Source organism: Balaenoptera acutorostrata, chromosome 19 (genome assembly GCF_949987535.1).
Source record: "Balaenoptera acutorostrata chromosome 19, mBalAcu1.1, whole genome shotgun sequence".
In the NCBI taxonomy this organism is placed as follows: domain Eukaryota; kingdom Metazoa; phylum Chordata; class Mammalia; order Artiodactyla; family Balaenopteridae; genus Balaenoptera; species Balaenoptera acutorostrata.
Genome location: NC_080082.1, coordinates 60,581,769 through 60,608,812, shown reverse-complemented (window position 1 = coordinate 60,608,812; position 27,044 = coordinate 60,581,769). Strand labels below are relative to the sequence as shown.

The 27,044-nt window shown below is 53.3% G+C and overlaps 4 protein-coding genes and 1 non-coding gene across 5 annotated transcripts; 4 read left to right on the top strand and 1 right to left on the bottom strand.

The window, feature by feature from the left end:
- The first annotated feature begins 1,279 nt into the window (after nucleotides 1–1,279).
- KLK12 (kallikrein related peptidase 12) lies at nucleotides 1,280–6,509 on the top strand. The gene is made up of 6 exons (XM_007179906.3): nucleotides 1,280–1,313; nucleotides 1,503–1,558; nucleotides 2,023–2,182; nucleotides 3,047–3,306; nucleotides 4,185–4,318; nucleotides 5,571–6,509. The coding sequence occupies exons 2-6, from the start codon at nucleotides 1,522–1,524 to the stop codon at nucleotides 5,724–5,726; spliced, it is 747 nt and encodes a 248-aa protein (XP_007179968.3). The 5' UTR covers nucleotides 1,280–1,313; nucleotides 1,503–1,521; the 3' UTR covers nucleotides 5,727–6,509.
- A 1,276-nt stretch (nucleotides 6,510–7,785) lies between these two features.
- On the top strand, nucleotides 7,786–11,802 carry KLK11 (kallikrein related peptidase 11). Its single transcript, XM_007179905.2, is given in 5 exon segments — nucleotides 7,786–9,027; nucleotides 9,391–9,575; nucleotides 9,578–9,655; nucleotides 10,232–10,368; nucleotides 10,787–11,802. Coding segments are annotated over 5 exon segments (900 nt in total). The 5' UTR covers nucleotides 7,786–8,680; the 3' UTR covers nucleotides 10,940–11,802.
- A 2,033-nt stretch (nucleotides 11,803–13,835) lies between these two features.
- KLK10 (kallikrein related peptidase 10) lies at nucleotides 13,836–17,340 on the top strand. The gene is made up of 5 exons (XM_007179907.2): nucleotides 13,836–13,945; nucleotides 14,649–14,832; nucleotides 15,543–15,817; nucleotides 16,005–16,138; nucleotides 16,741–17,340. Exons 1-5 carry the CDS (start codon nucleotides 13,855–13,857, stop codon nucleotides 16,891–16,893), a joined length of 837 nt encoding a protein of 278 aa, XP_007179969.1. The 5' UTR covers nucleotides 13,836–13,854; the 3' UTR covers nucleotides 16,894–17,340.
- A 4,407-nt stretch (nucleotides 17,341–21,747) lies between these two features.
- LOC103005829 (kallikrein-9) lies at nucleotides 21,748–27,044 on the top strand. The gene is made up of 5 exons (XM_007179908.2): nucleotides 21,748–21,790; nucleotides 21,967–22,123; nucleotides 25,004–25,269; nucleotides 26,342–26,478; nucleotides 26,892–27,044. Exons 1-5 carry the CDS (start codon nucleotides 21,748–21,750, stop codon nucleotides 27,042–27,044), a joined length of 756 nt encoding a protein of 251 aa, XP_007179970.2.
- TRNAV-CAC (transfer RNA valine (anticodon CAC)) lies at nucleotides 23,680–23,752 on the bottom strand. Its single transcript has one exon. It is a non-coding gene; the product is annotated as a tRNA-Val (tRNA).

Genomic DNA, 27,044 nt, shown 5'->3' with positions numbered 1-27,044 from the left:
ATAAATGAATAAATAAATAAATTTATTTAAAAAATGAATAAAATAAAATGGTTCGAAGGCTGGATTTTATGTTATATAAATTTTACTTCAAAAAAAAAAAAAAAACATAAGAGGAGAAAGAGAGGGATTCTGTCCTGAATCTCGTGCACTCTCCCTCTCTCTGTTTCCTGTCCCCTGTCTCTTTCTTTCTCAGTGGAAGTCCTTATGCAAAAACCTTTCATGGGGCTTCCCGGGTGGCGCAGTGGTTGGGAATCTGCCTGCCAAGGCAGGGGACACGGGTTCGAGCCCTGGTCTGGGAAGATCCCACATGCCGCGGAGCAACTAGGCCCGTGAGCCACAACTACTGAGCCTGCGCGTCTGGAGCCTGTGCTACGCAACAAGAGAGGCCGCGATAGAGAGACGCCCGCGCACCACGATGAGGAGTGGCCCCCGCTTGCCACAACTAGAGAAAGCCCTCGCACAGAAACGAAGACCCAACACAGCCAAAAATAAATAATAATTAAAAAAAAAAAAAACACCAAACTTTCATGGAGTTAGATAAATGGACCTCATATATAATAAGACCTGTGCTCTGAAAGCAGGCAACAGAGTTGATCGTGCATTTAAAAACTTCAATTAGAACCAGGCTTCCTTGGATCCCAGTTTGGAAACTCCTCTGTCTCCCCTATTTTGAAGCCTCTTCCCTTTCCTCATCTTCTTTCTCAGGCTCTCTCTGCCCCTGGTTTCCTTGCCTCTCACTTCCACCCTCTTGCCCCTTCCATGCAACACTCAGGGAGGACTGCCAGGTATCCACCTGCCCCACCCTCCCTGAGGCTTCATTACTGCAGTTGGGGAAGATAACAGATCACCTTGAATCATTGGTCTCGGGGCTGCTGGCTGGTTTGCAGAGGAGGGGAGAAGGAGAGGGCCTGGGTCTTCCCTCCAGAGCCATACTGGGCCCCCCGCCCCCCCCCCCCATTTAACTGTAAATCTCATTAAGTGTCATTAGCCAAGAAGAGTTTCTACGGGATTAGAGGGTGCCCCGCCCCATGTCTACCTTGTCTCCTTCCCTCAACCCAGAAATTGCATGAGCTGGGACAAAGAGAGTTAAGAGCTGTATCAGCTGCTGGTCTGGGACAGACGGACGGAAGGAAGAAGACAGGTGGTGCTGCGTGACAGGTGGCTGAGATGCCAGGTGAACAGGAGGAGAGTTCACTGGCGGGGTGGCTGGCAGATGAAAAGACAAGCAGGCAGGTGGCCAGACAGATAGCAGAGCGACCGACAGGCTGAGACTGCAGCAGTCACGTGGAGGAGCCGGCAGGCGGAGAAACAAGGTGAAGAGGGGGCAGGCCATCACCAGTGAGGGGGTAACACTCGGGGGATGGGTACCGAGAGGGATGGGCCTGTGGACCATCCCCTCCTCGTGGAATTGCTGGTGGAAGGGGAGGAGAAAGGGAGGGTCCACTTGACAGGGAAAAGGAGGGTCCAGTTGCCATCTCTGAGATGCCTCACCTTTTCCCCAGAACCTGGAAGTGGCCCACCATGGTGTCCAGCATCTTTTTTCTCCTGTGTTTTATTGGTGAGTTTCCCAGAAGGCAAGGAACCCTCATGAGGATGCCTGGCACTGAGGAGGGGAGGGAGGCTGGCTGACTCTATGCTTCCATTCACCTCCGTCTCCAGGGGTCCTATGCACTGCTCTCTCCCTGTATCTTATGATCCATCTCCCCTCCGTCTCTCCCTGTCACTATGTCTCTGTCCTTTCTCTCTCTGAATCTCTGTTTCGCTTCTCTTTAAGCATCTCTCTCTCTTCCTCTTTGTGTCCTTTGGGTGTATCACTGTGTCTTTATATATCACTGGGTCTGTGTCTCTTTGCCTGTGACACCCTCTCTCTCTCTCTCTCTCTCTCTCTCTCTCTCTCTCTCTCTCTCTCTCTCGGTTTCTTTCTCTTGCCTCTTTCTTGCTCTTTCTGTATCTCCCTTTCTATCTGATCCACAATCTCTAGGTTCCTGACTCTGTCTCTCTGGCCCATGCCATTGTCCGCAGGGCTCAGCCGCGGGGACGCACAGAAGATTTTTAAAGGCACGGAGTGTATCCCTCACCCTCAGCCTTGGCAGGTGGGGCTGTTTGAAGGTACACAGCTGCGCTGTGGGGGAGCCCTCATTGACCGCAGGTGGATTCTCACAGCTGCTCACTGCATCAGCAGGTAAGCCCCCCACTTGGGTCCCTCCCTACTCAGGGTGGGAAGGGAGGGTGATGGGGAGGGGAGCGCTGGGGGGAGGGGGCTCACAGGAGTAAGGAGATGGTCCTGCAACAAGAGGGTCTGAGGTTAGACAAGAAGTAGGACTTCTTCACGACGGGCCTGGGGTGGACTTGGCTGGGGATCGGTGGGGTGGAGGGCAGGGGAGGGTCCTGGAATCTGCCCACCCACCCCCAACGTTCCCTCATGTCCCCCTTCCTTCCTATATGGTGTCACCAGTCCAGCATCCCCTGACCCAGTCTGAGCTGTGGACCCATGTCTGACCCAAACTCTTTGTGCAACTTCAAAGGTTACATCTGGTACCTCTCTGGGCCTCAGTGGTCCCATCTGTAAAATGAGGGGATTGGGCTTTGTAGGTCTGATGCTCTGGATTTTTTTTTTTCCGAAAGGGAAGTTTCAGACATGGAGAGACAGAGAGATTCGGGAACAGGGAGGCGACACCAGCAGGACAGAGTCCACTCATTGTTCCCCCATTCATTTAGTTGACAGTGTTGATGGCCCAGGCCACCTGCTGGGTGGTGGGAACAGGGCAGTGAATAGGACCAATGGATGTCCCTGCCCCCATGGGCATCACCAGCTAAGAGAATCAGAAAGTGACACAGATGCAGTGGCACGGAGAGGAGAAATAGGACCAACACTGGAAATGGAAAGATGGCAGTGGAAATAGAGACCAAGAGATGGGAAGAGACAAAGAGAATGAGAGCAAGGGAATGAACAGCCATCAAGGTGCAGAGCAGCAGAGAGAGGCAGGAGGGTCTGCGAGCCCCAGGCCAGCCCACCCTGCACGTGCTGAGCCTCTGTGACCCCCAGCAGGTACTGGTTGAGCCTGGGGGAACACAGCCTCAGCCAGCTGGACTGGACCGAAAAGATCCGGCACAGTGGCCTCTCCGTGACCCACCCTGGTTACCAGGCAGCTCTGCAGAACCATGACAATGACCTCCGGCTTCTGCAACTGGGCTTCCCTGTCCTCTTGACCCGCAGCATCCAGCCCCTGCCCCTGCCCGCGACCTGTGCAGTGGCTGGCACCAAGTGCCACATCTCGGGCTGGGGCACCACCAACCACCCAGGGAGTAAGGGGGTCCCGGGGTCAGGGGTCAGGATTGGCAAAAGTTTGCAGTATAGGGTGAGAGGTCAGGAGTCATGCCATCTCAGAGGAAGGATGGGTAAAGCGTCACACATCAGGATTCATGCTTTGGGGTCTGAGATCATGGTGCATCGGGGTCTTGGGAGTTAAAGAGGTTAAGTGGTTGTGTATGGAGTTAGGAGTCATGGGTCAGGGATGTGGTTAGAGGTCAGAGTGCTGTTTTCAGACTGGAGCAAAAGACATATGTAAATAGGATCTTGGGGTCATGGGTCAGGTACTCTGATGTTAGTCATTGTAGAGTTGAGGTCATGGGATCCAGATGTTGGCCACAATCCGAGGATGGAAACTGGGATTCGATCAAGGATCACTGGTCTGGGACTGGGAGCCACAGGGCTTGGTGGGTGGAGCTAGAGGTTAGGGGTCATGGAGTCTGGAGTCAAATAAACTAGGATCAGAGGTCACTTTGGAGGATTCAGAGCTGAGGTTGGAGGTTAAGGTGAAGACAAGGAACATGGGGCCAAGAGACAGAGAGAAGACATGAGGCCAAGTTGGGATCAAAGGGCAATAAGATTGAAGGTCAAAGGTCACAGTAGCTGGGATTGAAGGAGAAAGTCAGGTCTGGATTCACTGTATCTGAGTCGTAGGCTAAAGGTCAGGGAGACTGGGCCAATGAGTTGAAATCAAGAGCCACTGTGTAATCAAGTCATAATGTGAAATTTAGAGCTTGGAGGATTGTAGTGGAGGTCATAGGGAGGGGGTGGGGTATAGACTTGTATTGGGTTTCCTTGCGAAGAGGGATGTCGCCTCTTCGGGGAGATGAGGGAAGCTTTGCGGGATCCTGCAGCATCCATCTTCCATCCCCAGACCAGCTGTCAGACCGACTCCAATGCCTTAACCTCTCGATCGTCTCTAATGCCACCTGCCGGGCGGCGTTCCCCGGGAGAATCACGGACAACATGGTGTGCGCCGGCGGCGTCGCTGGGGAGGACGCCTGCCAGGTGAGCGACTGCAGGCAACATCCAGGACAGAAAGCAGGGGAGGGACAACTGGGGGAGTGGGGAAGGGGGAGAAGGCAAGTCAGGGAAGGGAGATGGGGAGAGAGATGAGGTCAGAAAGAAGGAGAGGCACAGAATGCGGGAGGGAGAGCCAGGGAGTGGAGGACAGAGAGAGGGAGGGCAGAAACAGAGAAGGAAAGACGGGTGGGGCACAAAGGGAGGGAGAGGAAGAGACAAAGACAGACGATGGGGGAGGGAGAGAGGCAGCGGCGTTTGGAGCTCAGGCAGGTAACCGGCTGTCTCTCCAGTTCTGAGTCTTCCCCACACCATCCAGTTGGTGCTGGCCCAAGTAAGAGTGAGAGATTCCAGGATGCAGGAGGAAAGGGGGCTGGAGGACTCTCTCACCCTGTAATTCTGCTACCTTATCCTCCTGGTCCTTCACAGAGGAGGCTGCCCCTCCCTACGGGCCAGGGCCCCAGCCACTGTCATTGAGGGAACTCTTTTTTTTTTTTTTTTTAATATTTTATTTATTTATTTATTTATTTATTTGTGGCTGTGTTGGGTCTTCGTTTCTGTGCGAGGGCTTTCTCTAGTTGCGGCAAGCGGGGGCCACTCTTCATCGCGGTGCGCGGGCCTCTCACTATCGCGGCCTCTCTTGTTGCGGAGCACAGGCTCCAGACGCGCAGGCTCAGTAGTTGTGGCTCACGGGCTTAGTTGCTCCGCGGCATGTGGGATCCTCCCAGACCAGGGCTCGAACCCGTGTCCCCTGCATTGGCAGGCAGATTCTCAACCACTGCGCCACCAGGGAAGCCCGAGGGAACTCTTAAGGAGTCCCGCCCTCCTTCTCTAGGATTGGTCACTGGTACCGGTGCTCTCCTCCCTCATTGGTCAGAGCCCCAGCCATTTTCCTTGACACGGAGTCCCGTCCTCCTTCGCTGGGATTGGTCATTGGTGCCTGTGCTCTCTTCCCCCATTGGTCAGGGCCCACCCATTGTCCTTGAGGGACGGCTCTACCCAGCATAGAGTCCCGCCCTCCTTCCCTGGGGTTGGCCCCTAAGGACAGTGTGTTCTCTATTAGTTAGCCATTGCTGTTGTCCTCTGGGAACTTGTGTCTGCTTTTTTCTCTGCTGGAGAGGCTTGGAGCCACGGTCTTCAAGGCCCAGGAATGGCTGAGGGGGCAGGAGGTTGTGGAGAGGAAAACTGGAAAAGGATTTCTCCCATATTCAGACCATGCTCCTTCTCCTCCGCCTTCCAGGGTGACTCTGGGGGTCCCCTAGTATGCGGAGGAGTCCTTCAGGGTCTGGTGTCCTGGGGATCCGTGGAGCCTTGTGGGCAAGAAGGCATCCCAGGGGTCTACACCAATATTTGCAAATACGTGGACTGGATCCGGATGGTCATGAGGAACAACTGACCTGCTCCCTCCACCTTCATGCCTCAGCTTGGGGGCCACTTTGACCCTCAGAGCGCCAATACCTCCTCCATCATCACCCCCAGCTCCCACTCTTCTTGGACTGGGGATCTTCTTCCTGGAACTCCAACTCCAGCCAGCCCTTCTAAGACCCATGGTTGGGGGAGGAGGGAGTACGCGACTATCTGGAATAAATCTAACTGGAGGAGGGGCTGTGTCTGTCTGTTTGATCCCCTTGCTGGTTGAGATCGGAGGGAGAGTTACCCATCAGCTACCCTACCCACAGGTGTAGAAATAGAGATCAGAGAGGGGGAGGGTTTTCCCTCAGGGGCCACACAGGAATGGACTAGAGAAAGTTACTTATAACAGTAAAAAATTAAGGCCATTTTTCTCCATCTGCCGCAACAGGAACACTGCCTAGAGCTTATAAGCTGAACTGGGGCAGGGGTGTGTGCGGACAGGATTGTTGGCTCCAAAATACCAAATGAAAACTGCAAAATCAAAATCCACTACCAGTTAATTAAGTGTCTATAAAACGTAACATTCTTCCAACTAGCCAATTGCAACTTGGCTCAGCTGGAGTTGAGCACCTATTATATTTAATGTGGGGTGCGGGTTTGTTTTAATACATCTGCAATGATGGAGGGTGGGGTGCAGCCTTGGAAAGCAAGAGGACCCAGCCTAGGTCTTAAAATAGTTCTGCCCACCTCTCAGGTTCTGTCTTCACAGCCTCCCCAGGAGTTGGAAAGAGAATTTCTTCTCCCCAATGAACGGAAGGGAAATTTGAGGTGGGAGAGGGTGAGGGGAGACTATGAGAGCTGTGGGAGCTTTTGCTGACTGCCTATTGTACTTGGCTCTCCTGGAGTCCTCATCCCAACCCCCTGAGGCAGGGCTGTCACCCCCATCTCACAGATGAAGAAACTGAGCCTCGCCGGGGTGGAGTCTCTCGTCCCACATCACTGTGGTAGGAAGAGGTAGTGCCAGGGTTCGGGGCCAGGGCTGGCTGCTGTCAGAACCCAGGCCTACCCCGTAGTCTTGCTTCACATCTCGTTAGGGGAGAGAGGAGGGTAAGACAGAGGGAGAGCTAACTGATAACAAACAAGCTGGGAGAAGTAGGGATCGTCACTTGAGTTTTGCAGACGAGGAAATTGAGGTGGCTCAGATTTGGGAAGTCATTGGACCTAGGTCACAGAGCAAGTAAGTGCCACAGTTGGATTCTGAGGACCCTGGGGTTCCTGGCAGCCTAAGAGGCTAGCAGAAGGGAGTGGAGGGAAGGGTCGGCAGAGAAGTGAAGCCCAGAGGAGCTCTGGGGGTTGTGGTCCCTGCCCAGGGCTGACTTCCCTTTCCTGGGCCTTGAATCCCACAGGCCCCAACCTGCCTTCCCCACCCTCCTGCCTGCCCCTTCGGCTGGCAGCAGCCCCACCTGTATGACGTCCCAGTCCCCCCACCCCGCTCCTTGGAATGATGAAGGGAGGGGCCCAGAAGGGGCCAGGGTCCCACCTGGGCTCGGGCTGTGGGGAGGGAGGGGCTGGGACAAGAGATACAGAGAGACTGGGAGATGAAGAGGATGGAGGGGGATTTAGACACAGAAGTGAAGGGAGGGAGAGAAAGAGACAGGGGTGGAGGCAGGCAGAGACAGAGACACAAAGAAAGATACAAAGGATTAGAGGAGATGTGCAGAGAGACACTGGGAGAGAAGAACAGAGTTAGACAAAGAGAAAAAGGCCCAGAGATACATAGGAACAGAAGGAAAAATGACATGCACACACATACCCACAAAGAATGATAGAAATGTGGGAGAGGTAAAGAGAGACAGGGAAGGATGCAGACAGACGGACGGACACAGAGGTGTGGGGAAACAGAGAAGCAGAGAGAAGAGGGGCTTGGGGAGGTGACAGTGGCAGGTGGGCAGGGCCGGCCTGGGGAGGGCTCCCACACACCCCGTCCCCAGGGCAATAAGGCAGGGCTGGGAGGCCCAGTCGTCCTGGGCCTGCCAGGGGTGGGGGGTGGTGGGGGGGTGAGGGGGCACCTCTGCCTGCTCGCCTTCCTGGTGCCTCCCGCTCCGAGACCCAGCCTGCCACGTCTGCCACCACTGCCAGGCCCCCAGAGCTCCAGCCCCAGAGCCCGTGAGTCCAGAAGGGAAGGGAAGGCCCCCCTCCAGGCACCCGCCCTACTGAGCGTGCCAGGCCTCTGCCCCGGCATCATTTCTCCCTCTGCACTGTACTTCTTGGGGTGGGGGGATGGTGTCTCTCTGCCTTGATCTGCGCCTCCAGCAGCTGCCCCCCAACCTCTGTGTCCTCCAACCCCACCTTCCGTCACTGAGTCCAACCCTCCAGCCCCACTCCCGCTGGCCAGGGCAGCTAAGGGCACTGGCCCTTCCAGTGACCAGCCCTGCCCTGCTCTGTCTCACCGTTCTTCAAAGGGGCAGGGGTTCAGCAGGGTGGGGGCCAGAGTGATGTCCCAGGCTGAGCCCCATACTGCACCCCAGGTAGCCTTCAAAGGGCTCACATCACCCTGGGGTGGTTACTGAATGGAGACTGGCACCCTTTACCCTCCCACCCCAAGTTGCTGGGCCCCAAGTCTCAGGTGGGCAAGAAGGAAAACATTCTCCAAACTGCACCTACGAGGTCCCGTGGCTGACTTAAACAGAGCCAGCCTGTAGCTTGCCCTGGGCAATGCCTTCCCGGCAACTTGGCTGTGAGAGGTTCTAACAGGGATTAGGCCCCTGCAAGGCCACCCTCCATACCAAAGATTTATTTTAAAAGTTTGGAGGTTGGGATGCTGTGTGAGCCAAGGGATTCCTCACACCTGGTTGTTTATCCCTGGGGGGAGCCGGAGCAGGCATGGGGGAGAGAGAGGGCATGAACCAGCCCTAAGTCTCCCCATGGAGTGATTTGGCCCCTTGTCCCTCCTTGTTCCCGGAAGGACCTGGGGCCTGCCCTCCCCGCCTCCAGGCCATGATGATCCTGCAATTAATCATGTTTGCTCTGGTGACAGGTACGGTGGAGAATGGGGGTGGGCAGGGGTCTCCCTCTCGAATCTCTAGGATTCCCAACCCTCTATGGCTATGGTCCTCCTCCCCCATTTCCGGGAGTCGTCTCATGCCTGAGCCCCCTCTTTTGCCCTCACCCTCTCTAGGGCATGTAGGGGGAGAGACCAGGATCAACAAAGGCTATGAGTGCTCTCCTCATTCCCAGCCGCCCTGGCAGGCGGCTTTGTTCCAGAAGACACGGCTGCTCTGTGGGGCGACCCTCATCGCCCTCAAATGGCTCCTGACAGCAGCCCACTGCCACAAGCCATGGGTGCGGGGGCAGGGGCGGGGCTGGGAGGGGGCTGGAGATGGAGAGATGGGTAGAGAAGGGCTTGGGGATGGGGAGAATGTGTATGGGGTGGGGTAAGTGGGGTCAGAGATGGGTATTGATGATGGGGATTGGGTTGGGATTGAAGATGGAAGGCTGAATGATGTTGGAACTGGCATGGTGTTGGGAATGGGCTTGGATGCTGGGCTGGGGATAAGGTTTTGGTGGGAGATGGGGATGAGTTTGGAAGTGGAGCTATGTTTCTTCATTCTCTTCATCTCGCTCCTTCCCCCCCCACCACCATGTCACTCTCCATTTCCTGTCTCTCCTTCCCCTTCCATCTCTGACCACCATCTCTCTGACTTCAGCTGATGTGTAGCTCATCTGGGAGAACACAACCTCCAGTGACGGGATGGCTGTGAGCGCACCCGAGCAGCCACTGAGTCCTTCCCCCACCCAGACTTCAACAGCAGCCTGCCCAACAAAGCCCGCTGCCACGACATCATGCTGCTGAAAATGGCGGCCCCAGCCTTCATCATCTGGGTTGTGCGACCCACAGTGTGTCATCACACTGTGTCACTGCTGGCACCCGCTGCCTCATTTCCGACTGGGGCACCACGTCCAGCCCCCCGTGTAGGGACTCCAGAGAGGAGCATGATGGGGGGTGGGGTGGGGGAAGGTGTTTATGATTGTGGAAGGAAGTAGGGAACCAGAGGAACCTTCAAAGATGAGACTCATAGTGATACAGGAGGGTGTTACCTGGAGGTGTCAATAGTGGGATAAGTTGAAAGGAAGAGTGGAAAAGTAAGGGCTGGGGAGGGTGGAGACAAAAGTTTGGGCCTTGGATTCAGGCAGACATGATGTGTAATTCCAGATTCACAACCTGCTAGTTGTAGGTCCTTAGGCAAGTGGCTTCACCTCTCTGAACCTTGGTTTTCTTCTCTATAAAATGAGAATAATCACATCCACCTACTAGAGCTGGATTAGAGATAATGTTTATAGAGCAACTGGCGTAAAGAATTTTACTTGATAGCGTTACTGTTGCTACGGTTACAAGCAGAGAGGTGAGTTGACTGCAAGCAAGCAGGACAGGAACCAGATTCAGAGCAAGGTCCCTGGTTCTCCGCTGGGTTCAGAGCAAGCCCTGCAGTGTGGGGGAGGGGACCAAAGGGATCTAATTTTCTGTGCCCCCTCATGTCATTTCTACAGTGCACCTTCCCCATACCTGGCAATGTGCCAACGTCACCATCCTCCAGCACAAGGGGTGTGAGGACGCCTACCCTGGGGACATCCCGGACACCATGGGATACGCCAGCGTTCGAGAAGAGGGCAAGGACTTCTGCCAGGTCAGAGGGCAGGGCCTGGGTCTCCAATCACATTTCCATTCCCATCTCCAACCTCAACTGTGTCTTCATCTACACCCACAATCTCAGCCCCAACCTCAACGCCACTTCCCCCTGCAACCCCAAATCCATCTCCACTCCCAGGTCCCATTTCTAATGTAAACACAGTTTCCAACTCCATTCCGAGTCCCACCCCTATTTCCAACCCTAACCATCCCCAAATCAATTTTCGACCCTAACCCCATCTTTGTTCTCACCCATACCTCTAACCTCAACCTCAATCCCATTGCCAACTCCATCTTCAACCTCCACCTCACTTCCAACACAATTCCCCCCTCCTCCCTAACACCATGCCCAACACTTTCCCCTCTCCTGAGGCCTCCCCTCCTCTCTGACTGGTTCTCTTCCTCCCCATCTCCAGGGCGATTCTGGGGGCCCACTGGTCTATAATTGGTCTCTTCAAGGCATCATCTCCTGGGGCCAGGATCCATGTGCTGTCAGCAGAAAGCCCAGGGTTTACACAAAGGTCTGCAAATATGTGGACTGGATCCCGAAGACTATAGAGAACAATTAGCCAGGACCAGATCATCACGGCCCGATCCCCTGACCCCTACTTGGTGCTGTGGTACCTGTTCATTCTGTTAATAATGAAGCCCGAGCCAGGGCCCCTTTATGTACTTTGCTGGGGGCCTTCTTGACTATGAGAGATGCTGTACTTTAATAATCAATTTGGAGTTTGGAGTTAGGAGACCTGGTTCTACTCCTGCCTCATACTAACTTGTGACTCTGGGAGTGAAAATACTTGTTTGGTTCACTGTTGTACCTCCCGTCTCAAACACAATTCCTGGCACACACCAAGGTTTCACTAAATATTTACTAGGGCTTCCCTGGTGGCGCAGTGGTTGAGAATCTGCCTGCCAATGCAGGGGACACGGGTTCGAGCCCTGGTCCGGGAAGATCCCACATGCCGCGGAGCAACTAGGCCCGTGAGCCACAATTACTGAGCCTGCGCGTCTGGAGCCTGTGCTCTGCAACAAGAGAGGCTGCGATAGTGAGAGGCCCGCGCACCGCGATGAAGAGTGGCCCCCGCTCGCCGCAACTAGAGAAAGCCCTCGCACAGAAACGAAGACCCAACACAGCCAAAAATAAATAAACAAATAAATAAATAACAATTAAAAAAATAAATAAAGAATCTGCCTGCCAATGCAGGGGGCACGGGTTTGAGCCCGGGTTCGAGCCCTGGTCCGAGAAGATCCCACATGCTGTGGAGCAACTAAGCCCGTGCGACACAACCACTGAAGCCCGCATGCCACAACTACTGAAACGGGCGCACCTAGAGAGAGAAGCCACCGCAACGAGAAGCCCGCACACCACAGTGAAGAGTAGACCCTGCTTGCCGCAACTGGAAAAAGCCCGCGTGCAGCAATGAAGACCCAACGCAGCCAAAAATAAATAGATAAAAATTAAAAAAAAAAAAGACTCCTTTCCTTATCTGTAAAATCGTGCATGCAAAAATATGATAGCACACAAAGTCAGTCAGCCTGCACATAGCTAAGACCCAATAAAAGGCAGCTATCATTGTTTTCTTTCCAAGCTCTGCAATAGGTAGTTCATCAAGACCTGTGCAGGTCAGTACAGTAGCCACTAACCACATATGGCTATTTAAATTAAAATTGCCTAAAGTCAGAAATGTAATTCTTCACCTAGAGGGATGGGATAGGGAGGGTCGGAGGGAGCCGAAGAGGGAGTGGATATAGGGATATATGAATATGTATAGCTGTTCACTTTGTTATACAGTAGAAACTAACACAACATTGTAAAGCAACTAAACTCCAATAACGATGTTAAAAATTTTTTTTTAATTTTTTTAATTTAAAAAAAATAAATGTAATTCCTCAGTTGCACTTGCCACATATCAAAAGCTCTATAGCCACATGTGGCTGGTGGCTACCGTGTTGGACAGCACAAACGGAGCATTTCCATCATGGCGGAAAGTTCAACTGAACGGCGCTGTGCTGGACAACCTCTAGAGTTAACTGACTTCTCGCTGGAGAATATGCTCACAAATAGTCCAGGACTCAGGGTCTCTTCTGATGTTCTGCTCACCTTGCAGGGGAGGTAGTTGGCATGAGCAGTAAAAGCCCAGAGCTGGAACTGGGCCTCTGGGTTGTTAAATGGACTTGCTGTGTGACCTCCTGTGAGTCACTGCCCTCTCTGATCCTCCCATTCCTCACCTGAAATGAGGGAGCTGGCGGAAGTGACATTGATGCCCCTTGTAGCTTTTGGCCTCCTGTGATTCACGGGCCTGTGTGTCACCTGGAGACACGCAGATGGCAGGAAGTATGTGAAGTGACCACACATGATGCGGAACCTCCCCCAGCACACATGGGCTAGCTGCTGGGACACACAGGACGCTGCTCTGGCCGTGGATGAGGGCTCAAGCACAGGGCACCCCTCCGGGTCTGCATCTGCCTCTTCCCTCTCTGTGTTTTCTTTCCCGTGTTTGTGTGCGTCTCTTGCACCTACTCTTTCCTTCAATCTATCTTCTCTCTCTGCCTCCCTCTTTCAGGGTCAGCATTCTGGCTTTTCTCATTATGCCACCCTAGGTATGCACGTCCCTGTTTATTTATTTTCCTCTCTCTCGCTTACAATCATCTGCCTCCGGCACTATCTCCGCGACCCCCACGGCCCCTGGGGATGTGACACCCTCTTTCCCCATCTGCGAAGACTTCTTGGAACAGGGACCTGGGGAATCTCCATGAAATCCATCTCTAAAAAGGGTGTTTCGGGCACTGGGAGAAGCCTGTATTCCCAGGCCCCTCCCAGAGCAGGAATCTGGGGCCCAGGTTGGGTGTCAGCCTCACCCAGGGCATAATTAGGGAGAGGGAAAGGGAGGAGGTGAATCCCTGAGGGCAGGGTGGGGAAACGGGCTCTTCGGGATTAAAAGGGAGGGCCTGGAAGGGGTCCCTGGGCAGAGGATTCCGGCGGCCCACACGGCAGGACTGAGGCACTTCTTCCCCTCCACGACTCCCAGGTGAGCGGCGTGCACCGCACCTTGGTTGGGGTGGGTCTCGAGAGCACAGGTGGGGACCCTCGGGCAGGAGACTTGTTCGAGCCTTAGTTTCCTTATCTACGGGACGCACTCCGGAGCCTCGAATCCCCAGCCCACCTGTGAAGGTAGGCGAAAGCCGAAGCGCTGAGAGTCTGGCAGCCGGGACAGCCCCGGCCAGGAGAGCGCTCCCCGCGGGCGTAGGGAGAGCAGGAGGACGCCAGGGCGGCGTCATTAGGGTCTTTGCGCCCATCACGCCTGTGCAGGCCCCGATCGCCCGTCTGCCCACCCCTGCGTTTGTCGGCCGCGAGTTAAACGGGTCCCCGCGGGCTGGGGTGGCCCAGGATGGGCGGACGGGCGTGGCAGGCTGGGGTCTCTGACCCGGCAAGTGTTTTGAACCGTCCCCCGGCCCTCCTCCCACCCCAGCCTAGGTCCTGGCCATGAGACCCTCACACCTCCACCTCTCCGCCGCTGCCGGCCCTTGGGGCCTCGAGAACCTTCTGCTGCCGCTACTGATGACGCAACTCTGGGGTGAGGCCGGGGCAGGGCTCGGCGGGAGGCGCCGGACACCGGGGGCGATGGCAGAGTGGGCTCTTATCACCAAGCCCCGCACACTTCTCCTCCCCTTGGGACCCCAGCGCTCACCCACAGATCCGGAGAAGCCCAGCCCCAAGTCGGACCCGCCCCTCTTCTAGCTCCGCCCTAGGTATCCCGTCCCCTTCACTCTTCCGGGATCCGTACTCCCCCTTTCTCCCCGCCGCGTCCTTTCCCCGCCCCTTCTTACTTCGCCCTATTTTACCCCAAGGCTTGCCATAGAGTCTTCTGCCCTCGCCCCTTCTTCCGGCGAGTTGCGTTATTCCCACCCCTACTTTCACCCACCAGAGGCTGCTTTCTATCCCCGCCCCTTTCCGCCCCGCCCGCCTTAGCCCCGCCCCTTCTTCCCCGCCTCGTTGCAATCCTGACCTCTTCCAGCTCTCTGCAGCGCCCCTGCTCCTCCAGACCCAACCTGTTAGGTCTCCTTCCTCCATTCTTATCCCCGCCTCCTTGCCCTTTCACGCCGTTCTTCTCCGCCCACTTCCATTCGGTTCCTTCAGGATCCCCAATTTCCACACACACCCTCGGGTTCAGGCTGTGCCCCCCCGAAGCCCCGTCCCATGGCCCCACTCGGATCCCAAGCCCACTGCTTGCCCTGCTGTCCTGCCTGCTCTGATCTCCACCTCCTTTCTTTCTCCAGTCGCGGAGGCTCTGCTGCTCCCCGGAAACGACACACTCTCGCGCTCCAGGGCCTTCGGCGGCACTTGCCCTCACAGCTCGCAGCCCTGGCAGGTGTCCCTCTTCGATGGCTTCTCGTTCCACTGCGCCGGCGTCCTGGTGGACAGGAGTTGGGTGCTCACGGCTGCGCACTGCGGGAACAATAAGTAGGGAGAGCTCCTCAGGGACGCTACGCAGGGGCTGTGGAGGCAGGCCCCGGGGAGGCGGCTGGAAGGGCTGGGGCACTTGAGGGAACTGCCAGCTCGATGTGGGGTCGGTCCTGGAGGGCTTCCTGTAGGAGGAGAGGTGGGGTTGTGCTGTGGCCACGAGGGGGCAGTGTGGTCTTTCTCAGCGTTTCTGGGCCCATCCAGAGCCACTGACCAGCTGATTCTGCTAGGGTTCCATTTAGGTGTAGATAGTTGTGTGCAGCAGACAGAAGTCAGAATCTGGTGTGGTTAGGACTTTAGAACTAAAATAAATTGTTCATCTCATGAGTCCCCACTGAGGGAGGAAGAAAAGGGTAGGTTTACCAAGGTAGACCCTCTGCCCTCAATTCCTGCAGAACTTAGGGACCCAAACACCTGATCACTCTTCCCCATGTGCCCCCAGATCAGGTCTCCAGCTCCCTTCTCCCCTACCCACTCCTCCCGCAGACCCAGGAGTCTGGGTCCCCAGCCCTCTCCTCCATCAGATCCAAGAATCTAGGCCCCCAGCCCCTCCTCCCTCAGACCTAGGAGTCCCAGCCCCCAGGCCCCTCCCCTGCCAGGACCCAAGTGTCTATCCCCACCCCACTGCCTGTACCCTCCTTCCCAGGGACTCAGGCTTCAGTCTCAGTCCCAGTGAAGGCTTTGCATCCATAAGACTCTTCCCTCCCCAGGCCTCTGTGGGCTCGAGTTGGGGATGACCACCTGCTGCTTCTCCAGGGAGAGCAGCTCCGCAGGACCTCTCTTCCTATTATCCACCCCAAGTACCGCAAGGGCTCGGGCCCCCTCCTGCCCGGGCGAACAGATGAACATGACCTCATGCTGCTGCGTCTGACCTGGCCCGCTGTGCTGGGGTCTCGAATCCAGCCTCTACGCCTGCCCTATCAATGTGCCCAGCCCGGAGACCAGTGCCAGGTCGCCGGCTGGGGCACCACAACCTCCCGAAGAGGCAAGAGCTGGGGGCCCTGGGGGCTGTATCTTGGGGAAGGAGGATGAGGGACCTGGACTCCTGGGCCTGAGGGAGTGGGGGTTGGGAGCCTGGGGCCTGGGTTGGGAACAGTCTGGGCATCTGGGCTCCTGGATCCTGGAGGATTGGGGGCTGGACCCCAGGATTACCTAATGTTTTCTCGCATCAGTGAAGTACACCAAGGGCCTGAGTTGCTCCATGGTCACTATCCTGAGCCCTGAAGAGTGTGAGGTCTTCTATCCTGGTGTGGTCACCAACAACATGATGTGTGCAGGACTCAACAAGGATCAGGACCCCTGCCTGGTAGGAACTGGCCAGAGGGGGTCTCTGACTCGTGGGAGCAGCATAGGGAGGTTACGGGAAAACAGACATCCCCAACCCCATAGCCACTCCCAGCCCAACTTCATCCCCGCGTGCAGCACTATCCCATTCCTACCCCAACATCAACCCCATGTCCAACTCTACCTCCTTGGGTCCACCTTCTCATGCCCAACCCTGTCCCCAAGTCTACTCTCAAGCCCATTCCCAGCCCCCTTCCCACCCCATCCTCAACCACATTCCCACCCTCAAGCCATGCCTAAACCCCTACCCCAGCCCTATCTCTAGAGCCAGCTCCATCCCTCACCTGCCAAGAACTACAATCCCAGCTCCATCCCTCACCTGCCAAGAACTACAATCCCAGCTCCATCAACTCAACATTCTCATCCCCCACCCAATGCCCCCAAACCCCAAGTCCAACTCCATCCCGCCCCATCCCACCCCCAACCCCATCCCAACCTTATCCTTATCCCAACCCAGCTCCAACCCTACCCAACACCTCCCTTCCCCATCACTACCCCAGACCCCCCAAGTGGCAGCCTTTCCACTGGTGTATTTATCTGATCTCTCCTTCCTCCCACCCCCAGAGTGACTCGGGTGGCCCTCTGGTCTGTGATGGGACCCTTCAGGGCATCCTTTCATGGGGCGCTTACCCCTGCGTCTCTGGTCAGCATCCAGCTGTCTACACCAAGATCTGCGAATACCGCGACTGGATAGAGAAAATCATCCGCTCCAGCTGACCCAAAGGCCCTGCAACTGCTTCGCCATCTGCCGTCTTCCCCCTTCCTCCCCTCCTTCCCCCGCAGACAGCTGGACTCTCCCCCTGCCCCACTCAAACTTCTGTCGCCCATCCACACCTATTAGCATCTCTCATCTTCCCTCATGCCTCCTGCCCACTGCTGTCCTCTGCCCGCATTGAAGCCAAGATGCAGAAAGTGGAGGCAAAGTTTTGTTCATGAGAAACGAGGAAGCCGGTGGTCACTAGTCTCTTAGAGAAGTTATCAATTACCCAACCTGGCTTCCTCCACCACTCCCTGCTGTGGGACCTTGGGCAAGCCAAGCATCTTCTCTGAGCCTCAGTTTCCACACCTGGAAAATGGGAACAATGAAGCGTGTACCTCATAAACGTATTATGAAGAGACTATAACGTGTGTAGATTGTTATGGTAATTGTCATGCAAAGTACTAACACAGTGGGTAGTGAGTTCTGATTAAATGGCAACAGGTCCTGGTGGGAATGTGTGTGATTTTGTGTCCTGGGGAGAAAAGCACAGGGGTACCCTACAATCTCAACCGCCCCATACCATCCCCATCCCCATCCCTCAGGGCTGATGGGAGAATTGCATTCCTCACCCTCCTGTCAAGTTCCATGAAGCACCTCTTAACCACTTCCTTCTTCCCTCCCAGTGTTTCCCATGTCTGGGTCTACCCAACACCTGTTCCTCCTGTCTCAGGAGGAACTGGGCTGTCTCTGAGTCATCTGGTACCTTCTGTGCCTTCCTGGGGCCACTGGAACTCAAGGGACCTCACCCTGCATCCATCTCAGCCTCTAAGACCAGAGGACCTCACCCCACTTCAGTTGCTAAGTTTATGCAAAGAAGCCCTCTGAAATTTAGGGGAAATTTTTTGGTTTCTCTGTTAGATCCATCCCCATCCCCTCACCTACTACCGGCTCCAATTCCAGCTCTACCACATCTCCATTCTCATTCCCTGATCCAACACCCAGACACCCTAAGTCCAACTCCATCCCCACCCCCATCCCAAATTGGCTTTGAAATTTTGTCCTGAAAATTGGGCGGAGGGGTTCTTGTTCTCTCCCTGAAACTGTCCCTGTGTAAATATTCCCGTGCTAGGGGCTATTATACACGGAATCCAGGCAAAGCTAACAGAAGTTTCAGTGTCTCCACTTAGCCCAGACTTTGGAGCGGTAACATATGCACAGTAGAAATTTTCCATCCAGCACAGGTTGTTTTGTCCACTACCCCCCGCCCTTTTTTTTTTTGGCAAGGCTTGTGGGATTTTAGTTCCCTGACCAGGGATCAAACCCGGGCCCTTGGCAGTGAGAGCATGGAGTCCTAACCACTGGACCACCAGGGAATTCCCTGTTTCCCCTTTCAAACACCAATTTATTTATTTACTTATTTATTTTTAAATACAGTCTTTCAGTTTCATTTTATTATTTTTATTTTAAAATATTTATTTATTTATTTATTTTTGGCTGCGTTGGGTCTTCGTTGCTGTGTGCGGGCTTTCTCTAGTTGCGGTGAGCAGGGGGTACTCTTCGTTGCGCGGGCTTCTCATTGCGGTGGCTTCTCTTGTTGCGGAGCGTGGGCTGTAGGTGCGCGGGCTTTAGTAGTTGTGGCTCGTGGGCTCAGTAGTTGTGGCACGTAGGCTGTAGAGTGCAGGCTCAGTAGTTGTGGCGCACGGGCGTAGTTGCTCTGTGGCATGTGGGATCTTCCCAGACCAAGGCTTGAACCCGTGTCCCCTGCACTGGCAGGTGGGTTCTTAACCACTGCACCACCAGGGAAGCCCACACCAATTTATTGAGCACCTGTTGTATGGCAGGCCCGGTGCTGGGCGCCGGGAACACAGTGGTGACCACAAGGTCCCTGCCCCCACAGAGCCCACAGAAGACTGGGGCAGAGGGTTTGAGCAGAGACTACACAGCTCTCTTCCGCTGACTATCCCCCCACTCCTATTAGCACACCCAGGAAACATCAATCAGGCATATCAGCTGAGTTCATTATGCAAGAATCAGAAGCGAAGTAGGTAGGAACTCAAAAACTCGATTCATTTTTAAAGGCAATTCACCCATTCCTTTAGTCACATCATAAGTGTTTACTGAGCCATGTCCTATGCCAGGTCCTGGAGATGATTCAGAGTGAGCCCTACCTTCAAGAAGCTGCTAGTCAGGTCAGGAAGTCTTACATTCTTGTCATTCGGGTCTCCATTCAAAGGTCACTTCTTCAAGGAGGCCTTCCAGGATTGCCCTGGCTAAAGGGGTCTGCCCCTGTACTCCTCCTCCCTGGCCACTAATCCATTGCTCTGTTTATTTCTTTTGCAGCACTTGTTATAGCAAAAATGATCTCATTTATCTGTTTACTCCATAATGATCTGTCCCCTACTTCCCCTCACCCAGTCAATGCGGGCAGGGACTCATTTATTCACTGTGGTTTTCTAAGCACCTGGTCTGATGCCTGACACACAGAAGGCATTCAACACATTGTTGAATTAACAAATAACACAAATTGATCAGTGCTGTAACAGAAGGAGGCATAGGGTGCCCCAAGAGGGCCTAAGGACTCCTCCTGAAGGAATCAGGGAAGGCTTCTCAGGTGAGGGGATATATGCATGGGGTTTTAAAGGATCAGTAGGAGTTCACCAGGAAGAAAATATATTTCTGTAACTCACTGTGTGACTTGAGCAAAAAACTTGAATGCCCTCTCTACCACAATCATCCCCACTATGAAACAGAGATTGGTTAGACTCTTGTGAGAATTAAATTAGAAAGCATACACGAAATGTTTAGCCAACTGCCTGGCACAGAGTAAACAGTCAATAAAGTTAGCAATCAAAATGTTCTATAAAGCAGTTAATATGGCACTTAGCACATAGTGGGTATTCAGTCCCTGGTCTCGAGGACTTCCCAGTCTGCAGAGGGTATAAGGCAACTGCAGCCATGGATAATATGTATTATGATGGTGGCAGTGCAGGGCTCTGTAGGTGAGGGACAAAGATATTTATTGAATGCCTACCACAGCTGTAAGTGCTTCATATGTGTTAATTCACATAATCCTCCCACAACCCCAGTTATTATTGCTGCTTAATAGATGGAGCAACTGAGAGAGGTCCAGTGACTTGCCCAAGGTCACACACTTAATAATTACCAGCATTGAGGCTTGGACCCACATGGTCCAGTTCCAGAGTCCATGCTCCAAACCACTACATCACGGTGAGTTGTACACATTCAAGGGGAGCCCAGACCCAGCCTGATAACCAGGCTTACAGCAACAGAAAGTGGAAGAAGCCTGGAAGTGCCCAGGCTGGAAAAGATGGACTCTGCCTGGAGAAATCAGAGAAGGCTTCCTGGAGGAAGGGGCATTTAGGTTGGATCTTGAAGAATGAGTTGCAGTTCACTGGAAAAAGAAAGACGTGGAGAAAGACATTCACTCATTCAATTAACATCTCCTGAGGCCCCCCCATGATCCCAGCCCTGAACAGGGTGATGTGAGGGACACAGAGATGAGTCAGATCTGGGCTTGGCCCTCCAAGGGCTGCCCATCTGGTGAGAAGGAGGGATGGGGGGAGAGGCAGGAAAGATGAGGTGATGGGAAGGACAGTGGAGGGGAGGAGATGGGTGGAAAAAACAAGACCATGTTCTCAGGACTTAGCCAAGATATGGTGGCATTAAGAGAATGGGAAAAGTGCTTAGTTCCACCTAGGTTGGGCACCTGGATCCTTGGAGTGGTGAGGATGTGAAAAAGGAAGTAGGTTATGACAAGTATGAGTTAACCCAGTTGGAACCATGCTAGGAGAAGCCTCTGTCCTCACGGAAAGGGGCCCAAATCCCCAGTGCAGGGAGGGTTCTGTGGGTGTGTACACGTGTGCAGCTCTCTTTGTAGTCTCTGCCCCCAGTGCAGGGAGGATTCTGTGGGTGTGTACACGTGTGCAGCTCTCTTTGTAGTCTCTGCCCCCAGTGCAGGGATGGTTCTGTGGGTGTGTACACATGTGCAGCTCTCTTTGTAGTCTCTGCCATTCCAGACAGTGTTTCTGTCTCTCTTTCCTTATCTCATCCTGCATCCTTCAATGTCTTTATCTCCCTGTTTTGTTTTTTTTCTTTCTCCCTCTTTCCCTGCCTCACCCCATCCTGCCTTCTTGCTTGCCTTCTTTGCTCTGAGTCCTGACTCTTTCTCCCACTCCTTGCCTGATTTCTGGGAGGTCCTTCTATGTAACCCTCCAGCCTGCCCAGTGCCTTGGTCCCAGCCCACTGCAGCTACATTCAAAATAAACTTGCTTCCACCCCAGGACTCCACCTTACGGATCTTCCTCCTTTCCCTCTTCCTCCTCCAGGCCACAGAATATCATGCATCTAGATGCTGTGACCAGAAGTCAGGGTTACTGAGGGCTCCTCCCTCTAGTGAACCCCAGAAGGACTATACAACCCAGAGCCCCTCCCGCGTTTAGCAGGATCCCTGAGCCCCCCCCCCCCATTTAGCAGGATCCCTGAGCCCCTCCCCCATTTAGCGGGATTCCCTGAGCCCCTCCCCCATTTAGCGGGATTCCCTGAGCCCCTCCCCCATTTAGCAGGGTCCCTCAGCCCCTCCCCCATTTAGCAGGATCCCTCAGCCCCTCCCCCATTTAGCGGGATTCCCTGATGCTGCAGGCCACCAGCTCATCCTGACAAGTGGTCCCTCTGTACTGTCTTCCTGCGCAAGGCCCCCAGTCAAGGCTCTTCGGCTTCCCCCTCCCCCTGGAGTATTTCCCAACCCAGATTAATCACCGGGGCGGCCCCAGGGTGGAGGGATATAGTACGGTTTACCGTAAAGAAGTACGGACTTGGAGAGCAGGCTCGAGGACCAAAGCACCCTGGAGGTCATGAGGCTGGGATTCATCTGTGCTCTGCTTTCTCTCCTGGAAGGTGAGGTTCCTGCCGTCCTGCCATTATGCTGCCCCTCCATGGCCCCCCGGCGCCCCTCTGCCATGCTCTTTGTCCCCCAGGCGTCCACTCCTGCCCTCTAGGCATCCCAGCATCTGTCCCCAGCCCTCCCATCTGGCTCTTCACCAACCATTCTGCCTCCCATCCCCCACCCACAGGGCAAAGCTGGGCAGACCCCCGAGCCATCGGGGCCGAGGAATGCCGCCCCAACTCGCAGCCCTGGCAGGTTGGGCTCTTCTTCCTCACCCACCTCTTCTGCGGGGCGACCCTCATCAGTGACCGCTGGCTGCTCACAGCTGCCCACTGCCGCAAGCCGTGAGTGACCTGGGCGGGCCCCTCTGGGGAGGAGCTGGAGGTCAGGAAAGGGAGAGGGGGCAAGGGGCCTCGTAGAGGAGGGAGGGAGCTGTGGGCAGGAAGGGCTGAGCCTCTATTTATGTTCCCCAAAGTTCAACTCTTTCGAATGACAAAATGTCCACTCTCCAAATTCTAGCGTCCAAAATAATCTGTTTCTAAGAGTGTAAATTTTGCAACTTAGACTCTTAGAAGCCTAGACTCTGACCCAGAAAAATCCAGAGTCGTAGACTCCTAAAATCTTGGATCCAGGAGATGTTACATTAGCTTCACTAAATTGTAGAATCCTAGATTCATAGACTGGTAGACTCTGAGAAGCCTGGAGCAGCGCCACTGGAATTTTGAATGGAAATATAGCCCCAATCACACAGGAAAGTTTAAGTTTTCTAGTAGACACATTTAAAAAGTTAAAAATAAATGAGTAAAATTAATTTTAATAATAGATTTAACTTGCCATCTCAAAATATTATTTCAACATGTAATTATCAGTTTTTAAATATTTATGAATGACATAGTTTAGTCTTTTTTTTTATACTACGCCTTCGAAATCAGGCATGTATTTTACAAGTATGGCATAGCTCAATTTGGACTAGCCACATTTCAAGTGCTCAATAGTTGTGTTGGATAGCGCAACCCTAGAATCTTAGATTCAAACTGTTCTAGCTAGGTTCATTGAGTATAGAAGCTCATAGTCTTAGAATCTCTGAATGACAGTATCCTAGAATACTGTGATTCGTAGAATTCTAGAATCTTGAACCAAGAGAATTCTAGAAGCTTATATTCATACATGTCTAGAATCTGGTGGATTTAATATCCCAGCATGCTATCATTCAAGATTTCTAAAATCCCCAGAGTTTTAACCAAGAGAATTCAAGAGTTTCAAACTATTCGAATCCCAATCCTTACATTTCTAAAATCAAAGTTTTCTAGAATTCTAGAATGATGAAATTCTTGTCTTATTATCCCAGAATATTAGAATTCTAGGTTCTTTGTTTCCTAGATTTAATTCAGATAATTAAACAATCCTAGACATTTATTTATTTATTTATTTAATTTTGGCTGAGCCAGGTCTTGGTTGAGGCACGCGGGATCTTCATTGCAGCATGAGGGATCGTTTTTTATTTTTTTAGTTGCAGCATGAGAACTCTTTTTTTTTTTTTAGGCTGTTAGTATTGTTTTTTTGTTTTTTGGGTTTTTTTATTATTTATTTATTTATTTTTGGCTGTGTTGGGTCTTCGTTTCTGTGCGAGGGCTTTCTCTAGTTGCGGCGAGCGGGGGCCACTCTTCATCGCGGTGCGCGGGCCTATCACTATCGCGGCCTCTCTTGTTGCAGAGCACAGGCTCCAGACGCGCAGGCTCAGTAGTTGTGGCTCACGGGCCCAGTCGCTCCGCGGCATGTGGGATCTTCCCAGACCAGGGCTTGAACCCGTGTCCCCTGCATTGGCAGGCAGATTCTCAACCACTGCGCCACCAGGGAAGCCCCTGCGAACTCTTAGTTGTGGCATGCACGTGGGATCTAGTTCCCTGACCAGGGATCAAACCTGGGACCCCTGCACTGTGAGTGCGGAGTCTTAGCCACTGGACCATCAGGGAAGTCCCCAAAATCCTAGACTTTTTGATCCAGAGAAATCGAAAACATTAGAATCTCGAATTCATAAGATTCTGGAATTTGAGCCTCATAGAATTCTAAAATCGTGGATTTCTAAGGTGTTAGAATCTTAGAATTCCAGAATCTTAGATTCTGGGCATTCTAACAGAATTCTAGAATCTACCTGATGCAGAAATCCTTTTTATACTATCTGGGGAAAGGGGCCATCCCTCCTGTTTGATATTCTTCCCTCTAGGAATGAAGCACAGGGGCTATACAGGATGCTGTGTGAGAATTTCCCATCATGCATCACTCTATGCTGGAACCTCTTTTAGCTCAGGCCTGTACATCAGGCTAGGAAAACAATGTTCAGGTTTCAGCCCGAAAGACAAAAAAGCGGAGAAACAGAAATATGGAGGTACAAGAGATTCAGGAGCAGGGACAGGTTGGGGCTGGGAGGTGGGGTTGGGACTGGCATCCCAGACACAGAACCAAGGCAACAAGGTGACAGAGAGGGAAAAGGGAGAAATAACACCTCATACTCCTCAAACCCTGAGTTCTCAGTCAGTGGCCTCGTCCCTAATGTCAGAGTCAGAGTCTGGGAGACGGACATATAGACCCCTTGAGGGTCCCCAGCTATCCAGGGCAGGAACCCAGAGCAGAACAAGTGTACTGGGACGTGCAGTGAGAGGGCTTGAGGCTAGACCTCAGGAAGAAATGCATTGAGAGATGAGGGATTTGGCAGACAGGAAAAGCCTGAGCCTACAGATTACTCCAACTTGGGGCTTTTCCATATCCCACCCCTTCCATACACACACACCAAAACACACAGAGCCACTCCCTACAGAAACCACCAGACCTGTGGGGGCAGGGGGTGGGGCTGTTTTTGGGTGGTAGGTGGAGCCTCCACCTGTCTCCATGGTTCCAGGGAACTCAGGTCACCACTAAGGCTCCAGGTGGGGCAGAGAAGAAGGTGGTTTACTTGACATGGGGCTAGGAAGAGGTGTGAGCTTTTGGGGAGAGCTACAAAGTTAGAGGCAGACAAAGAGATGGAGTAGGAAGCAGGGGCCCAGAGAGGGTGTGTGCCTTGCTTAAAATCACACAGCACTCTATGTCACATGAAGATGATAGGGGCCCAGAGAGGGTGTGTGGCTTGTGGAGAGTCACATAGCATCCTGGTGGACAGAAAAAAGAGGACAGGGGCTGAGAAGACACCTCACCTTATCCCACCTTGACCTCTGGGACCTGTCTAACAGGTATCTGTGGGTCCGACTCGGGGAGCACCACCTCTGGAAATGGGAGGGTCCAGAGCAGCTGTTCCGGGCCACAGACTTCTTCCCTCACCCTGGGTTCAACCAGAACCTCAATGCCCAAGACCACAATGATGACATCATGCTGATTCGTCTGTCCAGGAAGGCATTTCTGGGACCTGCCGTGCAGCCCCTCAACCTCAGCCGGACCTGCGTCTCCCCAGGCACCCAGTGCCTAATCTCAGGCTGGGGGGCCACGTCCAGTCCTAAGGGTACAGCCCATGCCAGGGGTCTGAATCCCCTCTCTTTTTCATCTCTATGTTCTATCTATCTATCACCTATCTATCTACCCATATATTTCATCAGATCTAAATGCTGTAAATTATAAGATGCATCATTATTCTACAACCCGCTAAAAACGAGAAAAGGAAACAAAGGTACCATCTATCCTTGTACGACAACATTTACTGGAAGGTACATCCTGATTTCAGAGATGTTTCAACGTGAAAATATATGCATCTTAGAATTGAAATAAGGTCTACGTCACTCAGGATCACAAATCAGCAAATCCATTAGTCAAATTTGGCCTCCCACAGCAGTACTGGTTTTCAAAATGTCTTGAAAAAAAAAAAAAAAAAACACCTCAGTTTGTTGCCGCCAACATTTAAAACCTGAGAGATTTTACATCAAAGCCAAGTTTCTGGATTCGCTTGAAAAATTCAAGACTGGCAATGCTGGGTTCATATTTCTAAAATAATGACCATTGTTGGGCAGAATCAGTGGAGGCTGCTCCCTTCAAACAAGATACGGGTTCTGTGGTCCACTGCAGTTCACCCCAAGGGCTGCTGTTTCCCTACAAGGCCCCCTCCCCCCACTTTCCCTCTATTTCTATCTGGTCTCTCTAACTCTGTATCTCTGTCTCTGTCAATGACCATCTCCCTATAAATGTCTCCTCCCCTTTATCTCACTGCTTTCTCCCTGGATATCTCTGGGTCTGTTTCCCCCTATTTCTTCATTTCCTCCTCTGAGAATCTCTTTCCCCTTAAGAGGCCTCTGTCTCCTGCCAAGGTCCCTCTTTTTCTCTGTGTGAGTTACATACGTATCTCTCCTTGTCTCTTGACTCTCTGCGTCTTTCTCTCTCTCTCTCTTTGGCCCTCTCCCCATCATATCCATCTGTTTCTCTTCCATGCTGTGATTCTGTTGCTTTGTCACTTTCTCTTGTTTCTGTCTTTGAGAGTCTTATGCTGTGGCTCTCTGGGTCCATCTTAGGAAAGTGGGGAGGGGGGGGGTGCTGAGTGTGATGGAGACAGCTGCTGATCTTTTATGGACCTCCTTCCCCAACAGCGCAGTACCCACTCACGCTGCAGTGTGCCAACATCAGGATCCTGGAGACCAAACTCTGCCATCGGGCATATCCAGGCCACATCTTCTACCGCATGCTCTGTGCCGGCCTTTGGGAGGGCGGCCGGGGCTCCTGCCAGGTGAGATTTCCTCTGGAAAGGAGAGGGATGGGTATCCTGTGGGGATTCCAGGGTCCTGGGGGAGAAGGGAGTTGGGGCCCCAGACTCACTGGATCAGAGCAAGGAAGGAGCTGGGAAACCTGGGTCCTGGGAGGGGGTGGGACCAGGGCCAGGATTCCTGGATCTAAAGGAGGAGGGGACTGGGGGTTGGACTCTATGTCCTGGGGGAAGAGGGGTCCACAATGCTAGGTCCTAGGGGGAGGTGGGGGCTATGAGCTTTTACTCCTGGGTCTGAGGGAGGAGGGACTGGAGACCTGGACTCCTGGGTATTGTAGGAGGAGGGAACTGGGAGCTTCCTGAGAGGGAGAAAGTGCCTTGTGTCATGTCCTGAGTAGACTGGCCTAACAGTTTCCCTGCTCTTCTTCCGCGCACAGGGTGACTCTGGGGGCCCCCTGGTTTGCAATGGGGCCCTGGCAGGTGTGGTGTCCGGGGGCTCGGAGCCCTGCTCCAGACCCCAGCGCCCTGCCGTCTATACTAGTGTGTGCCACTACCTGGACTGGATTCGAAAAACCATGGAGAACAACTGA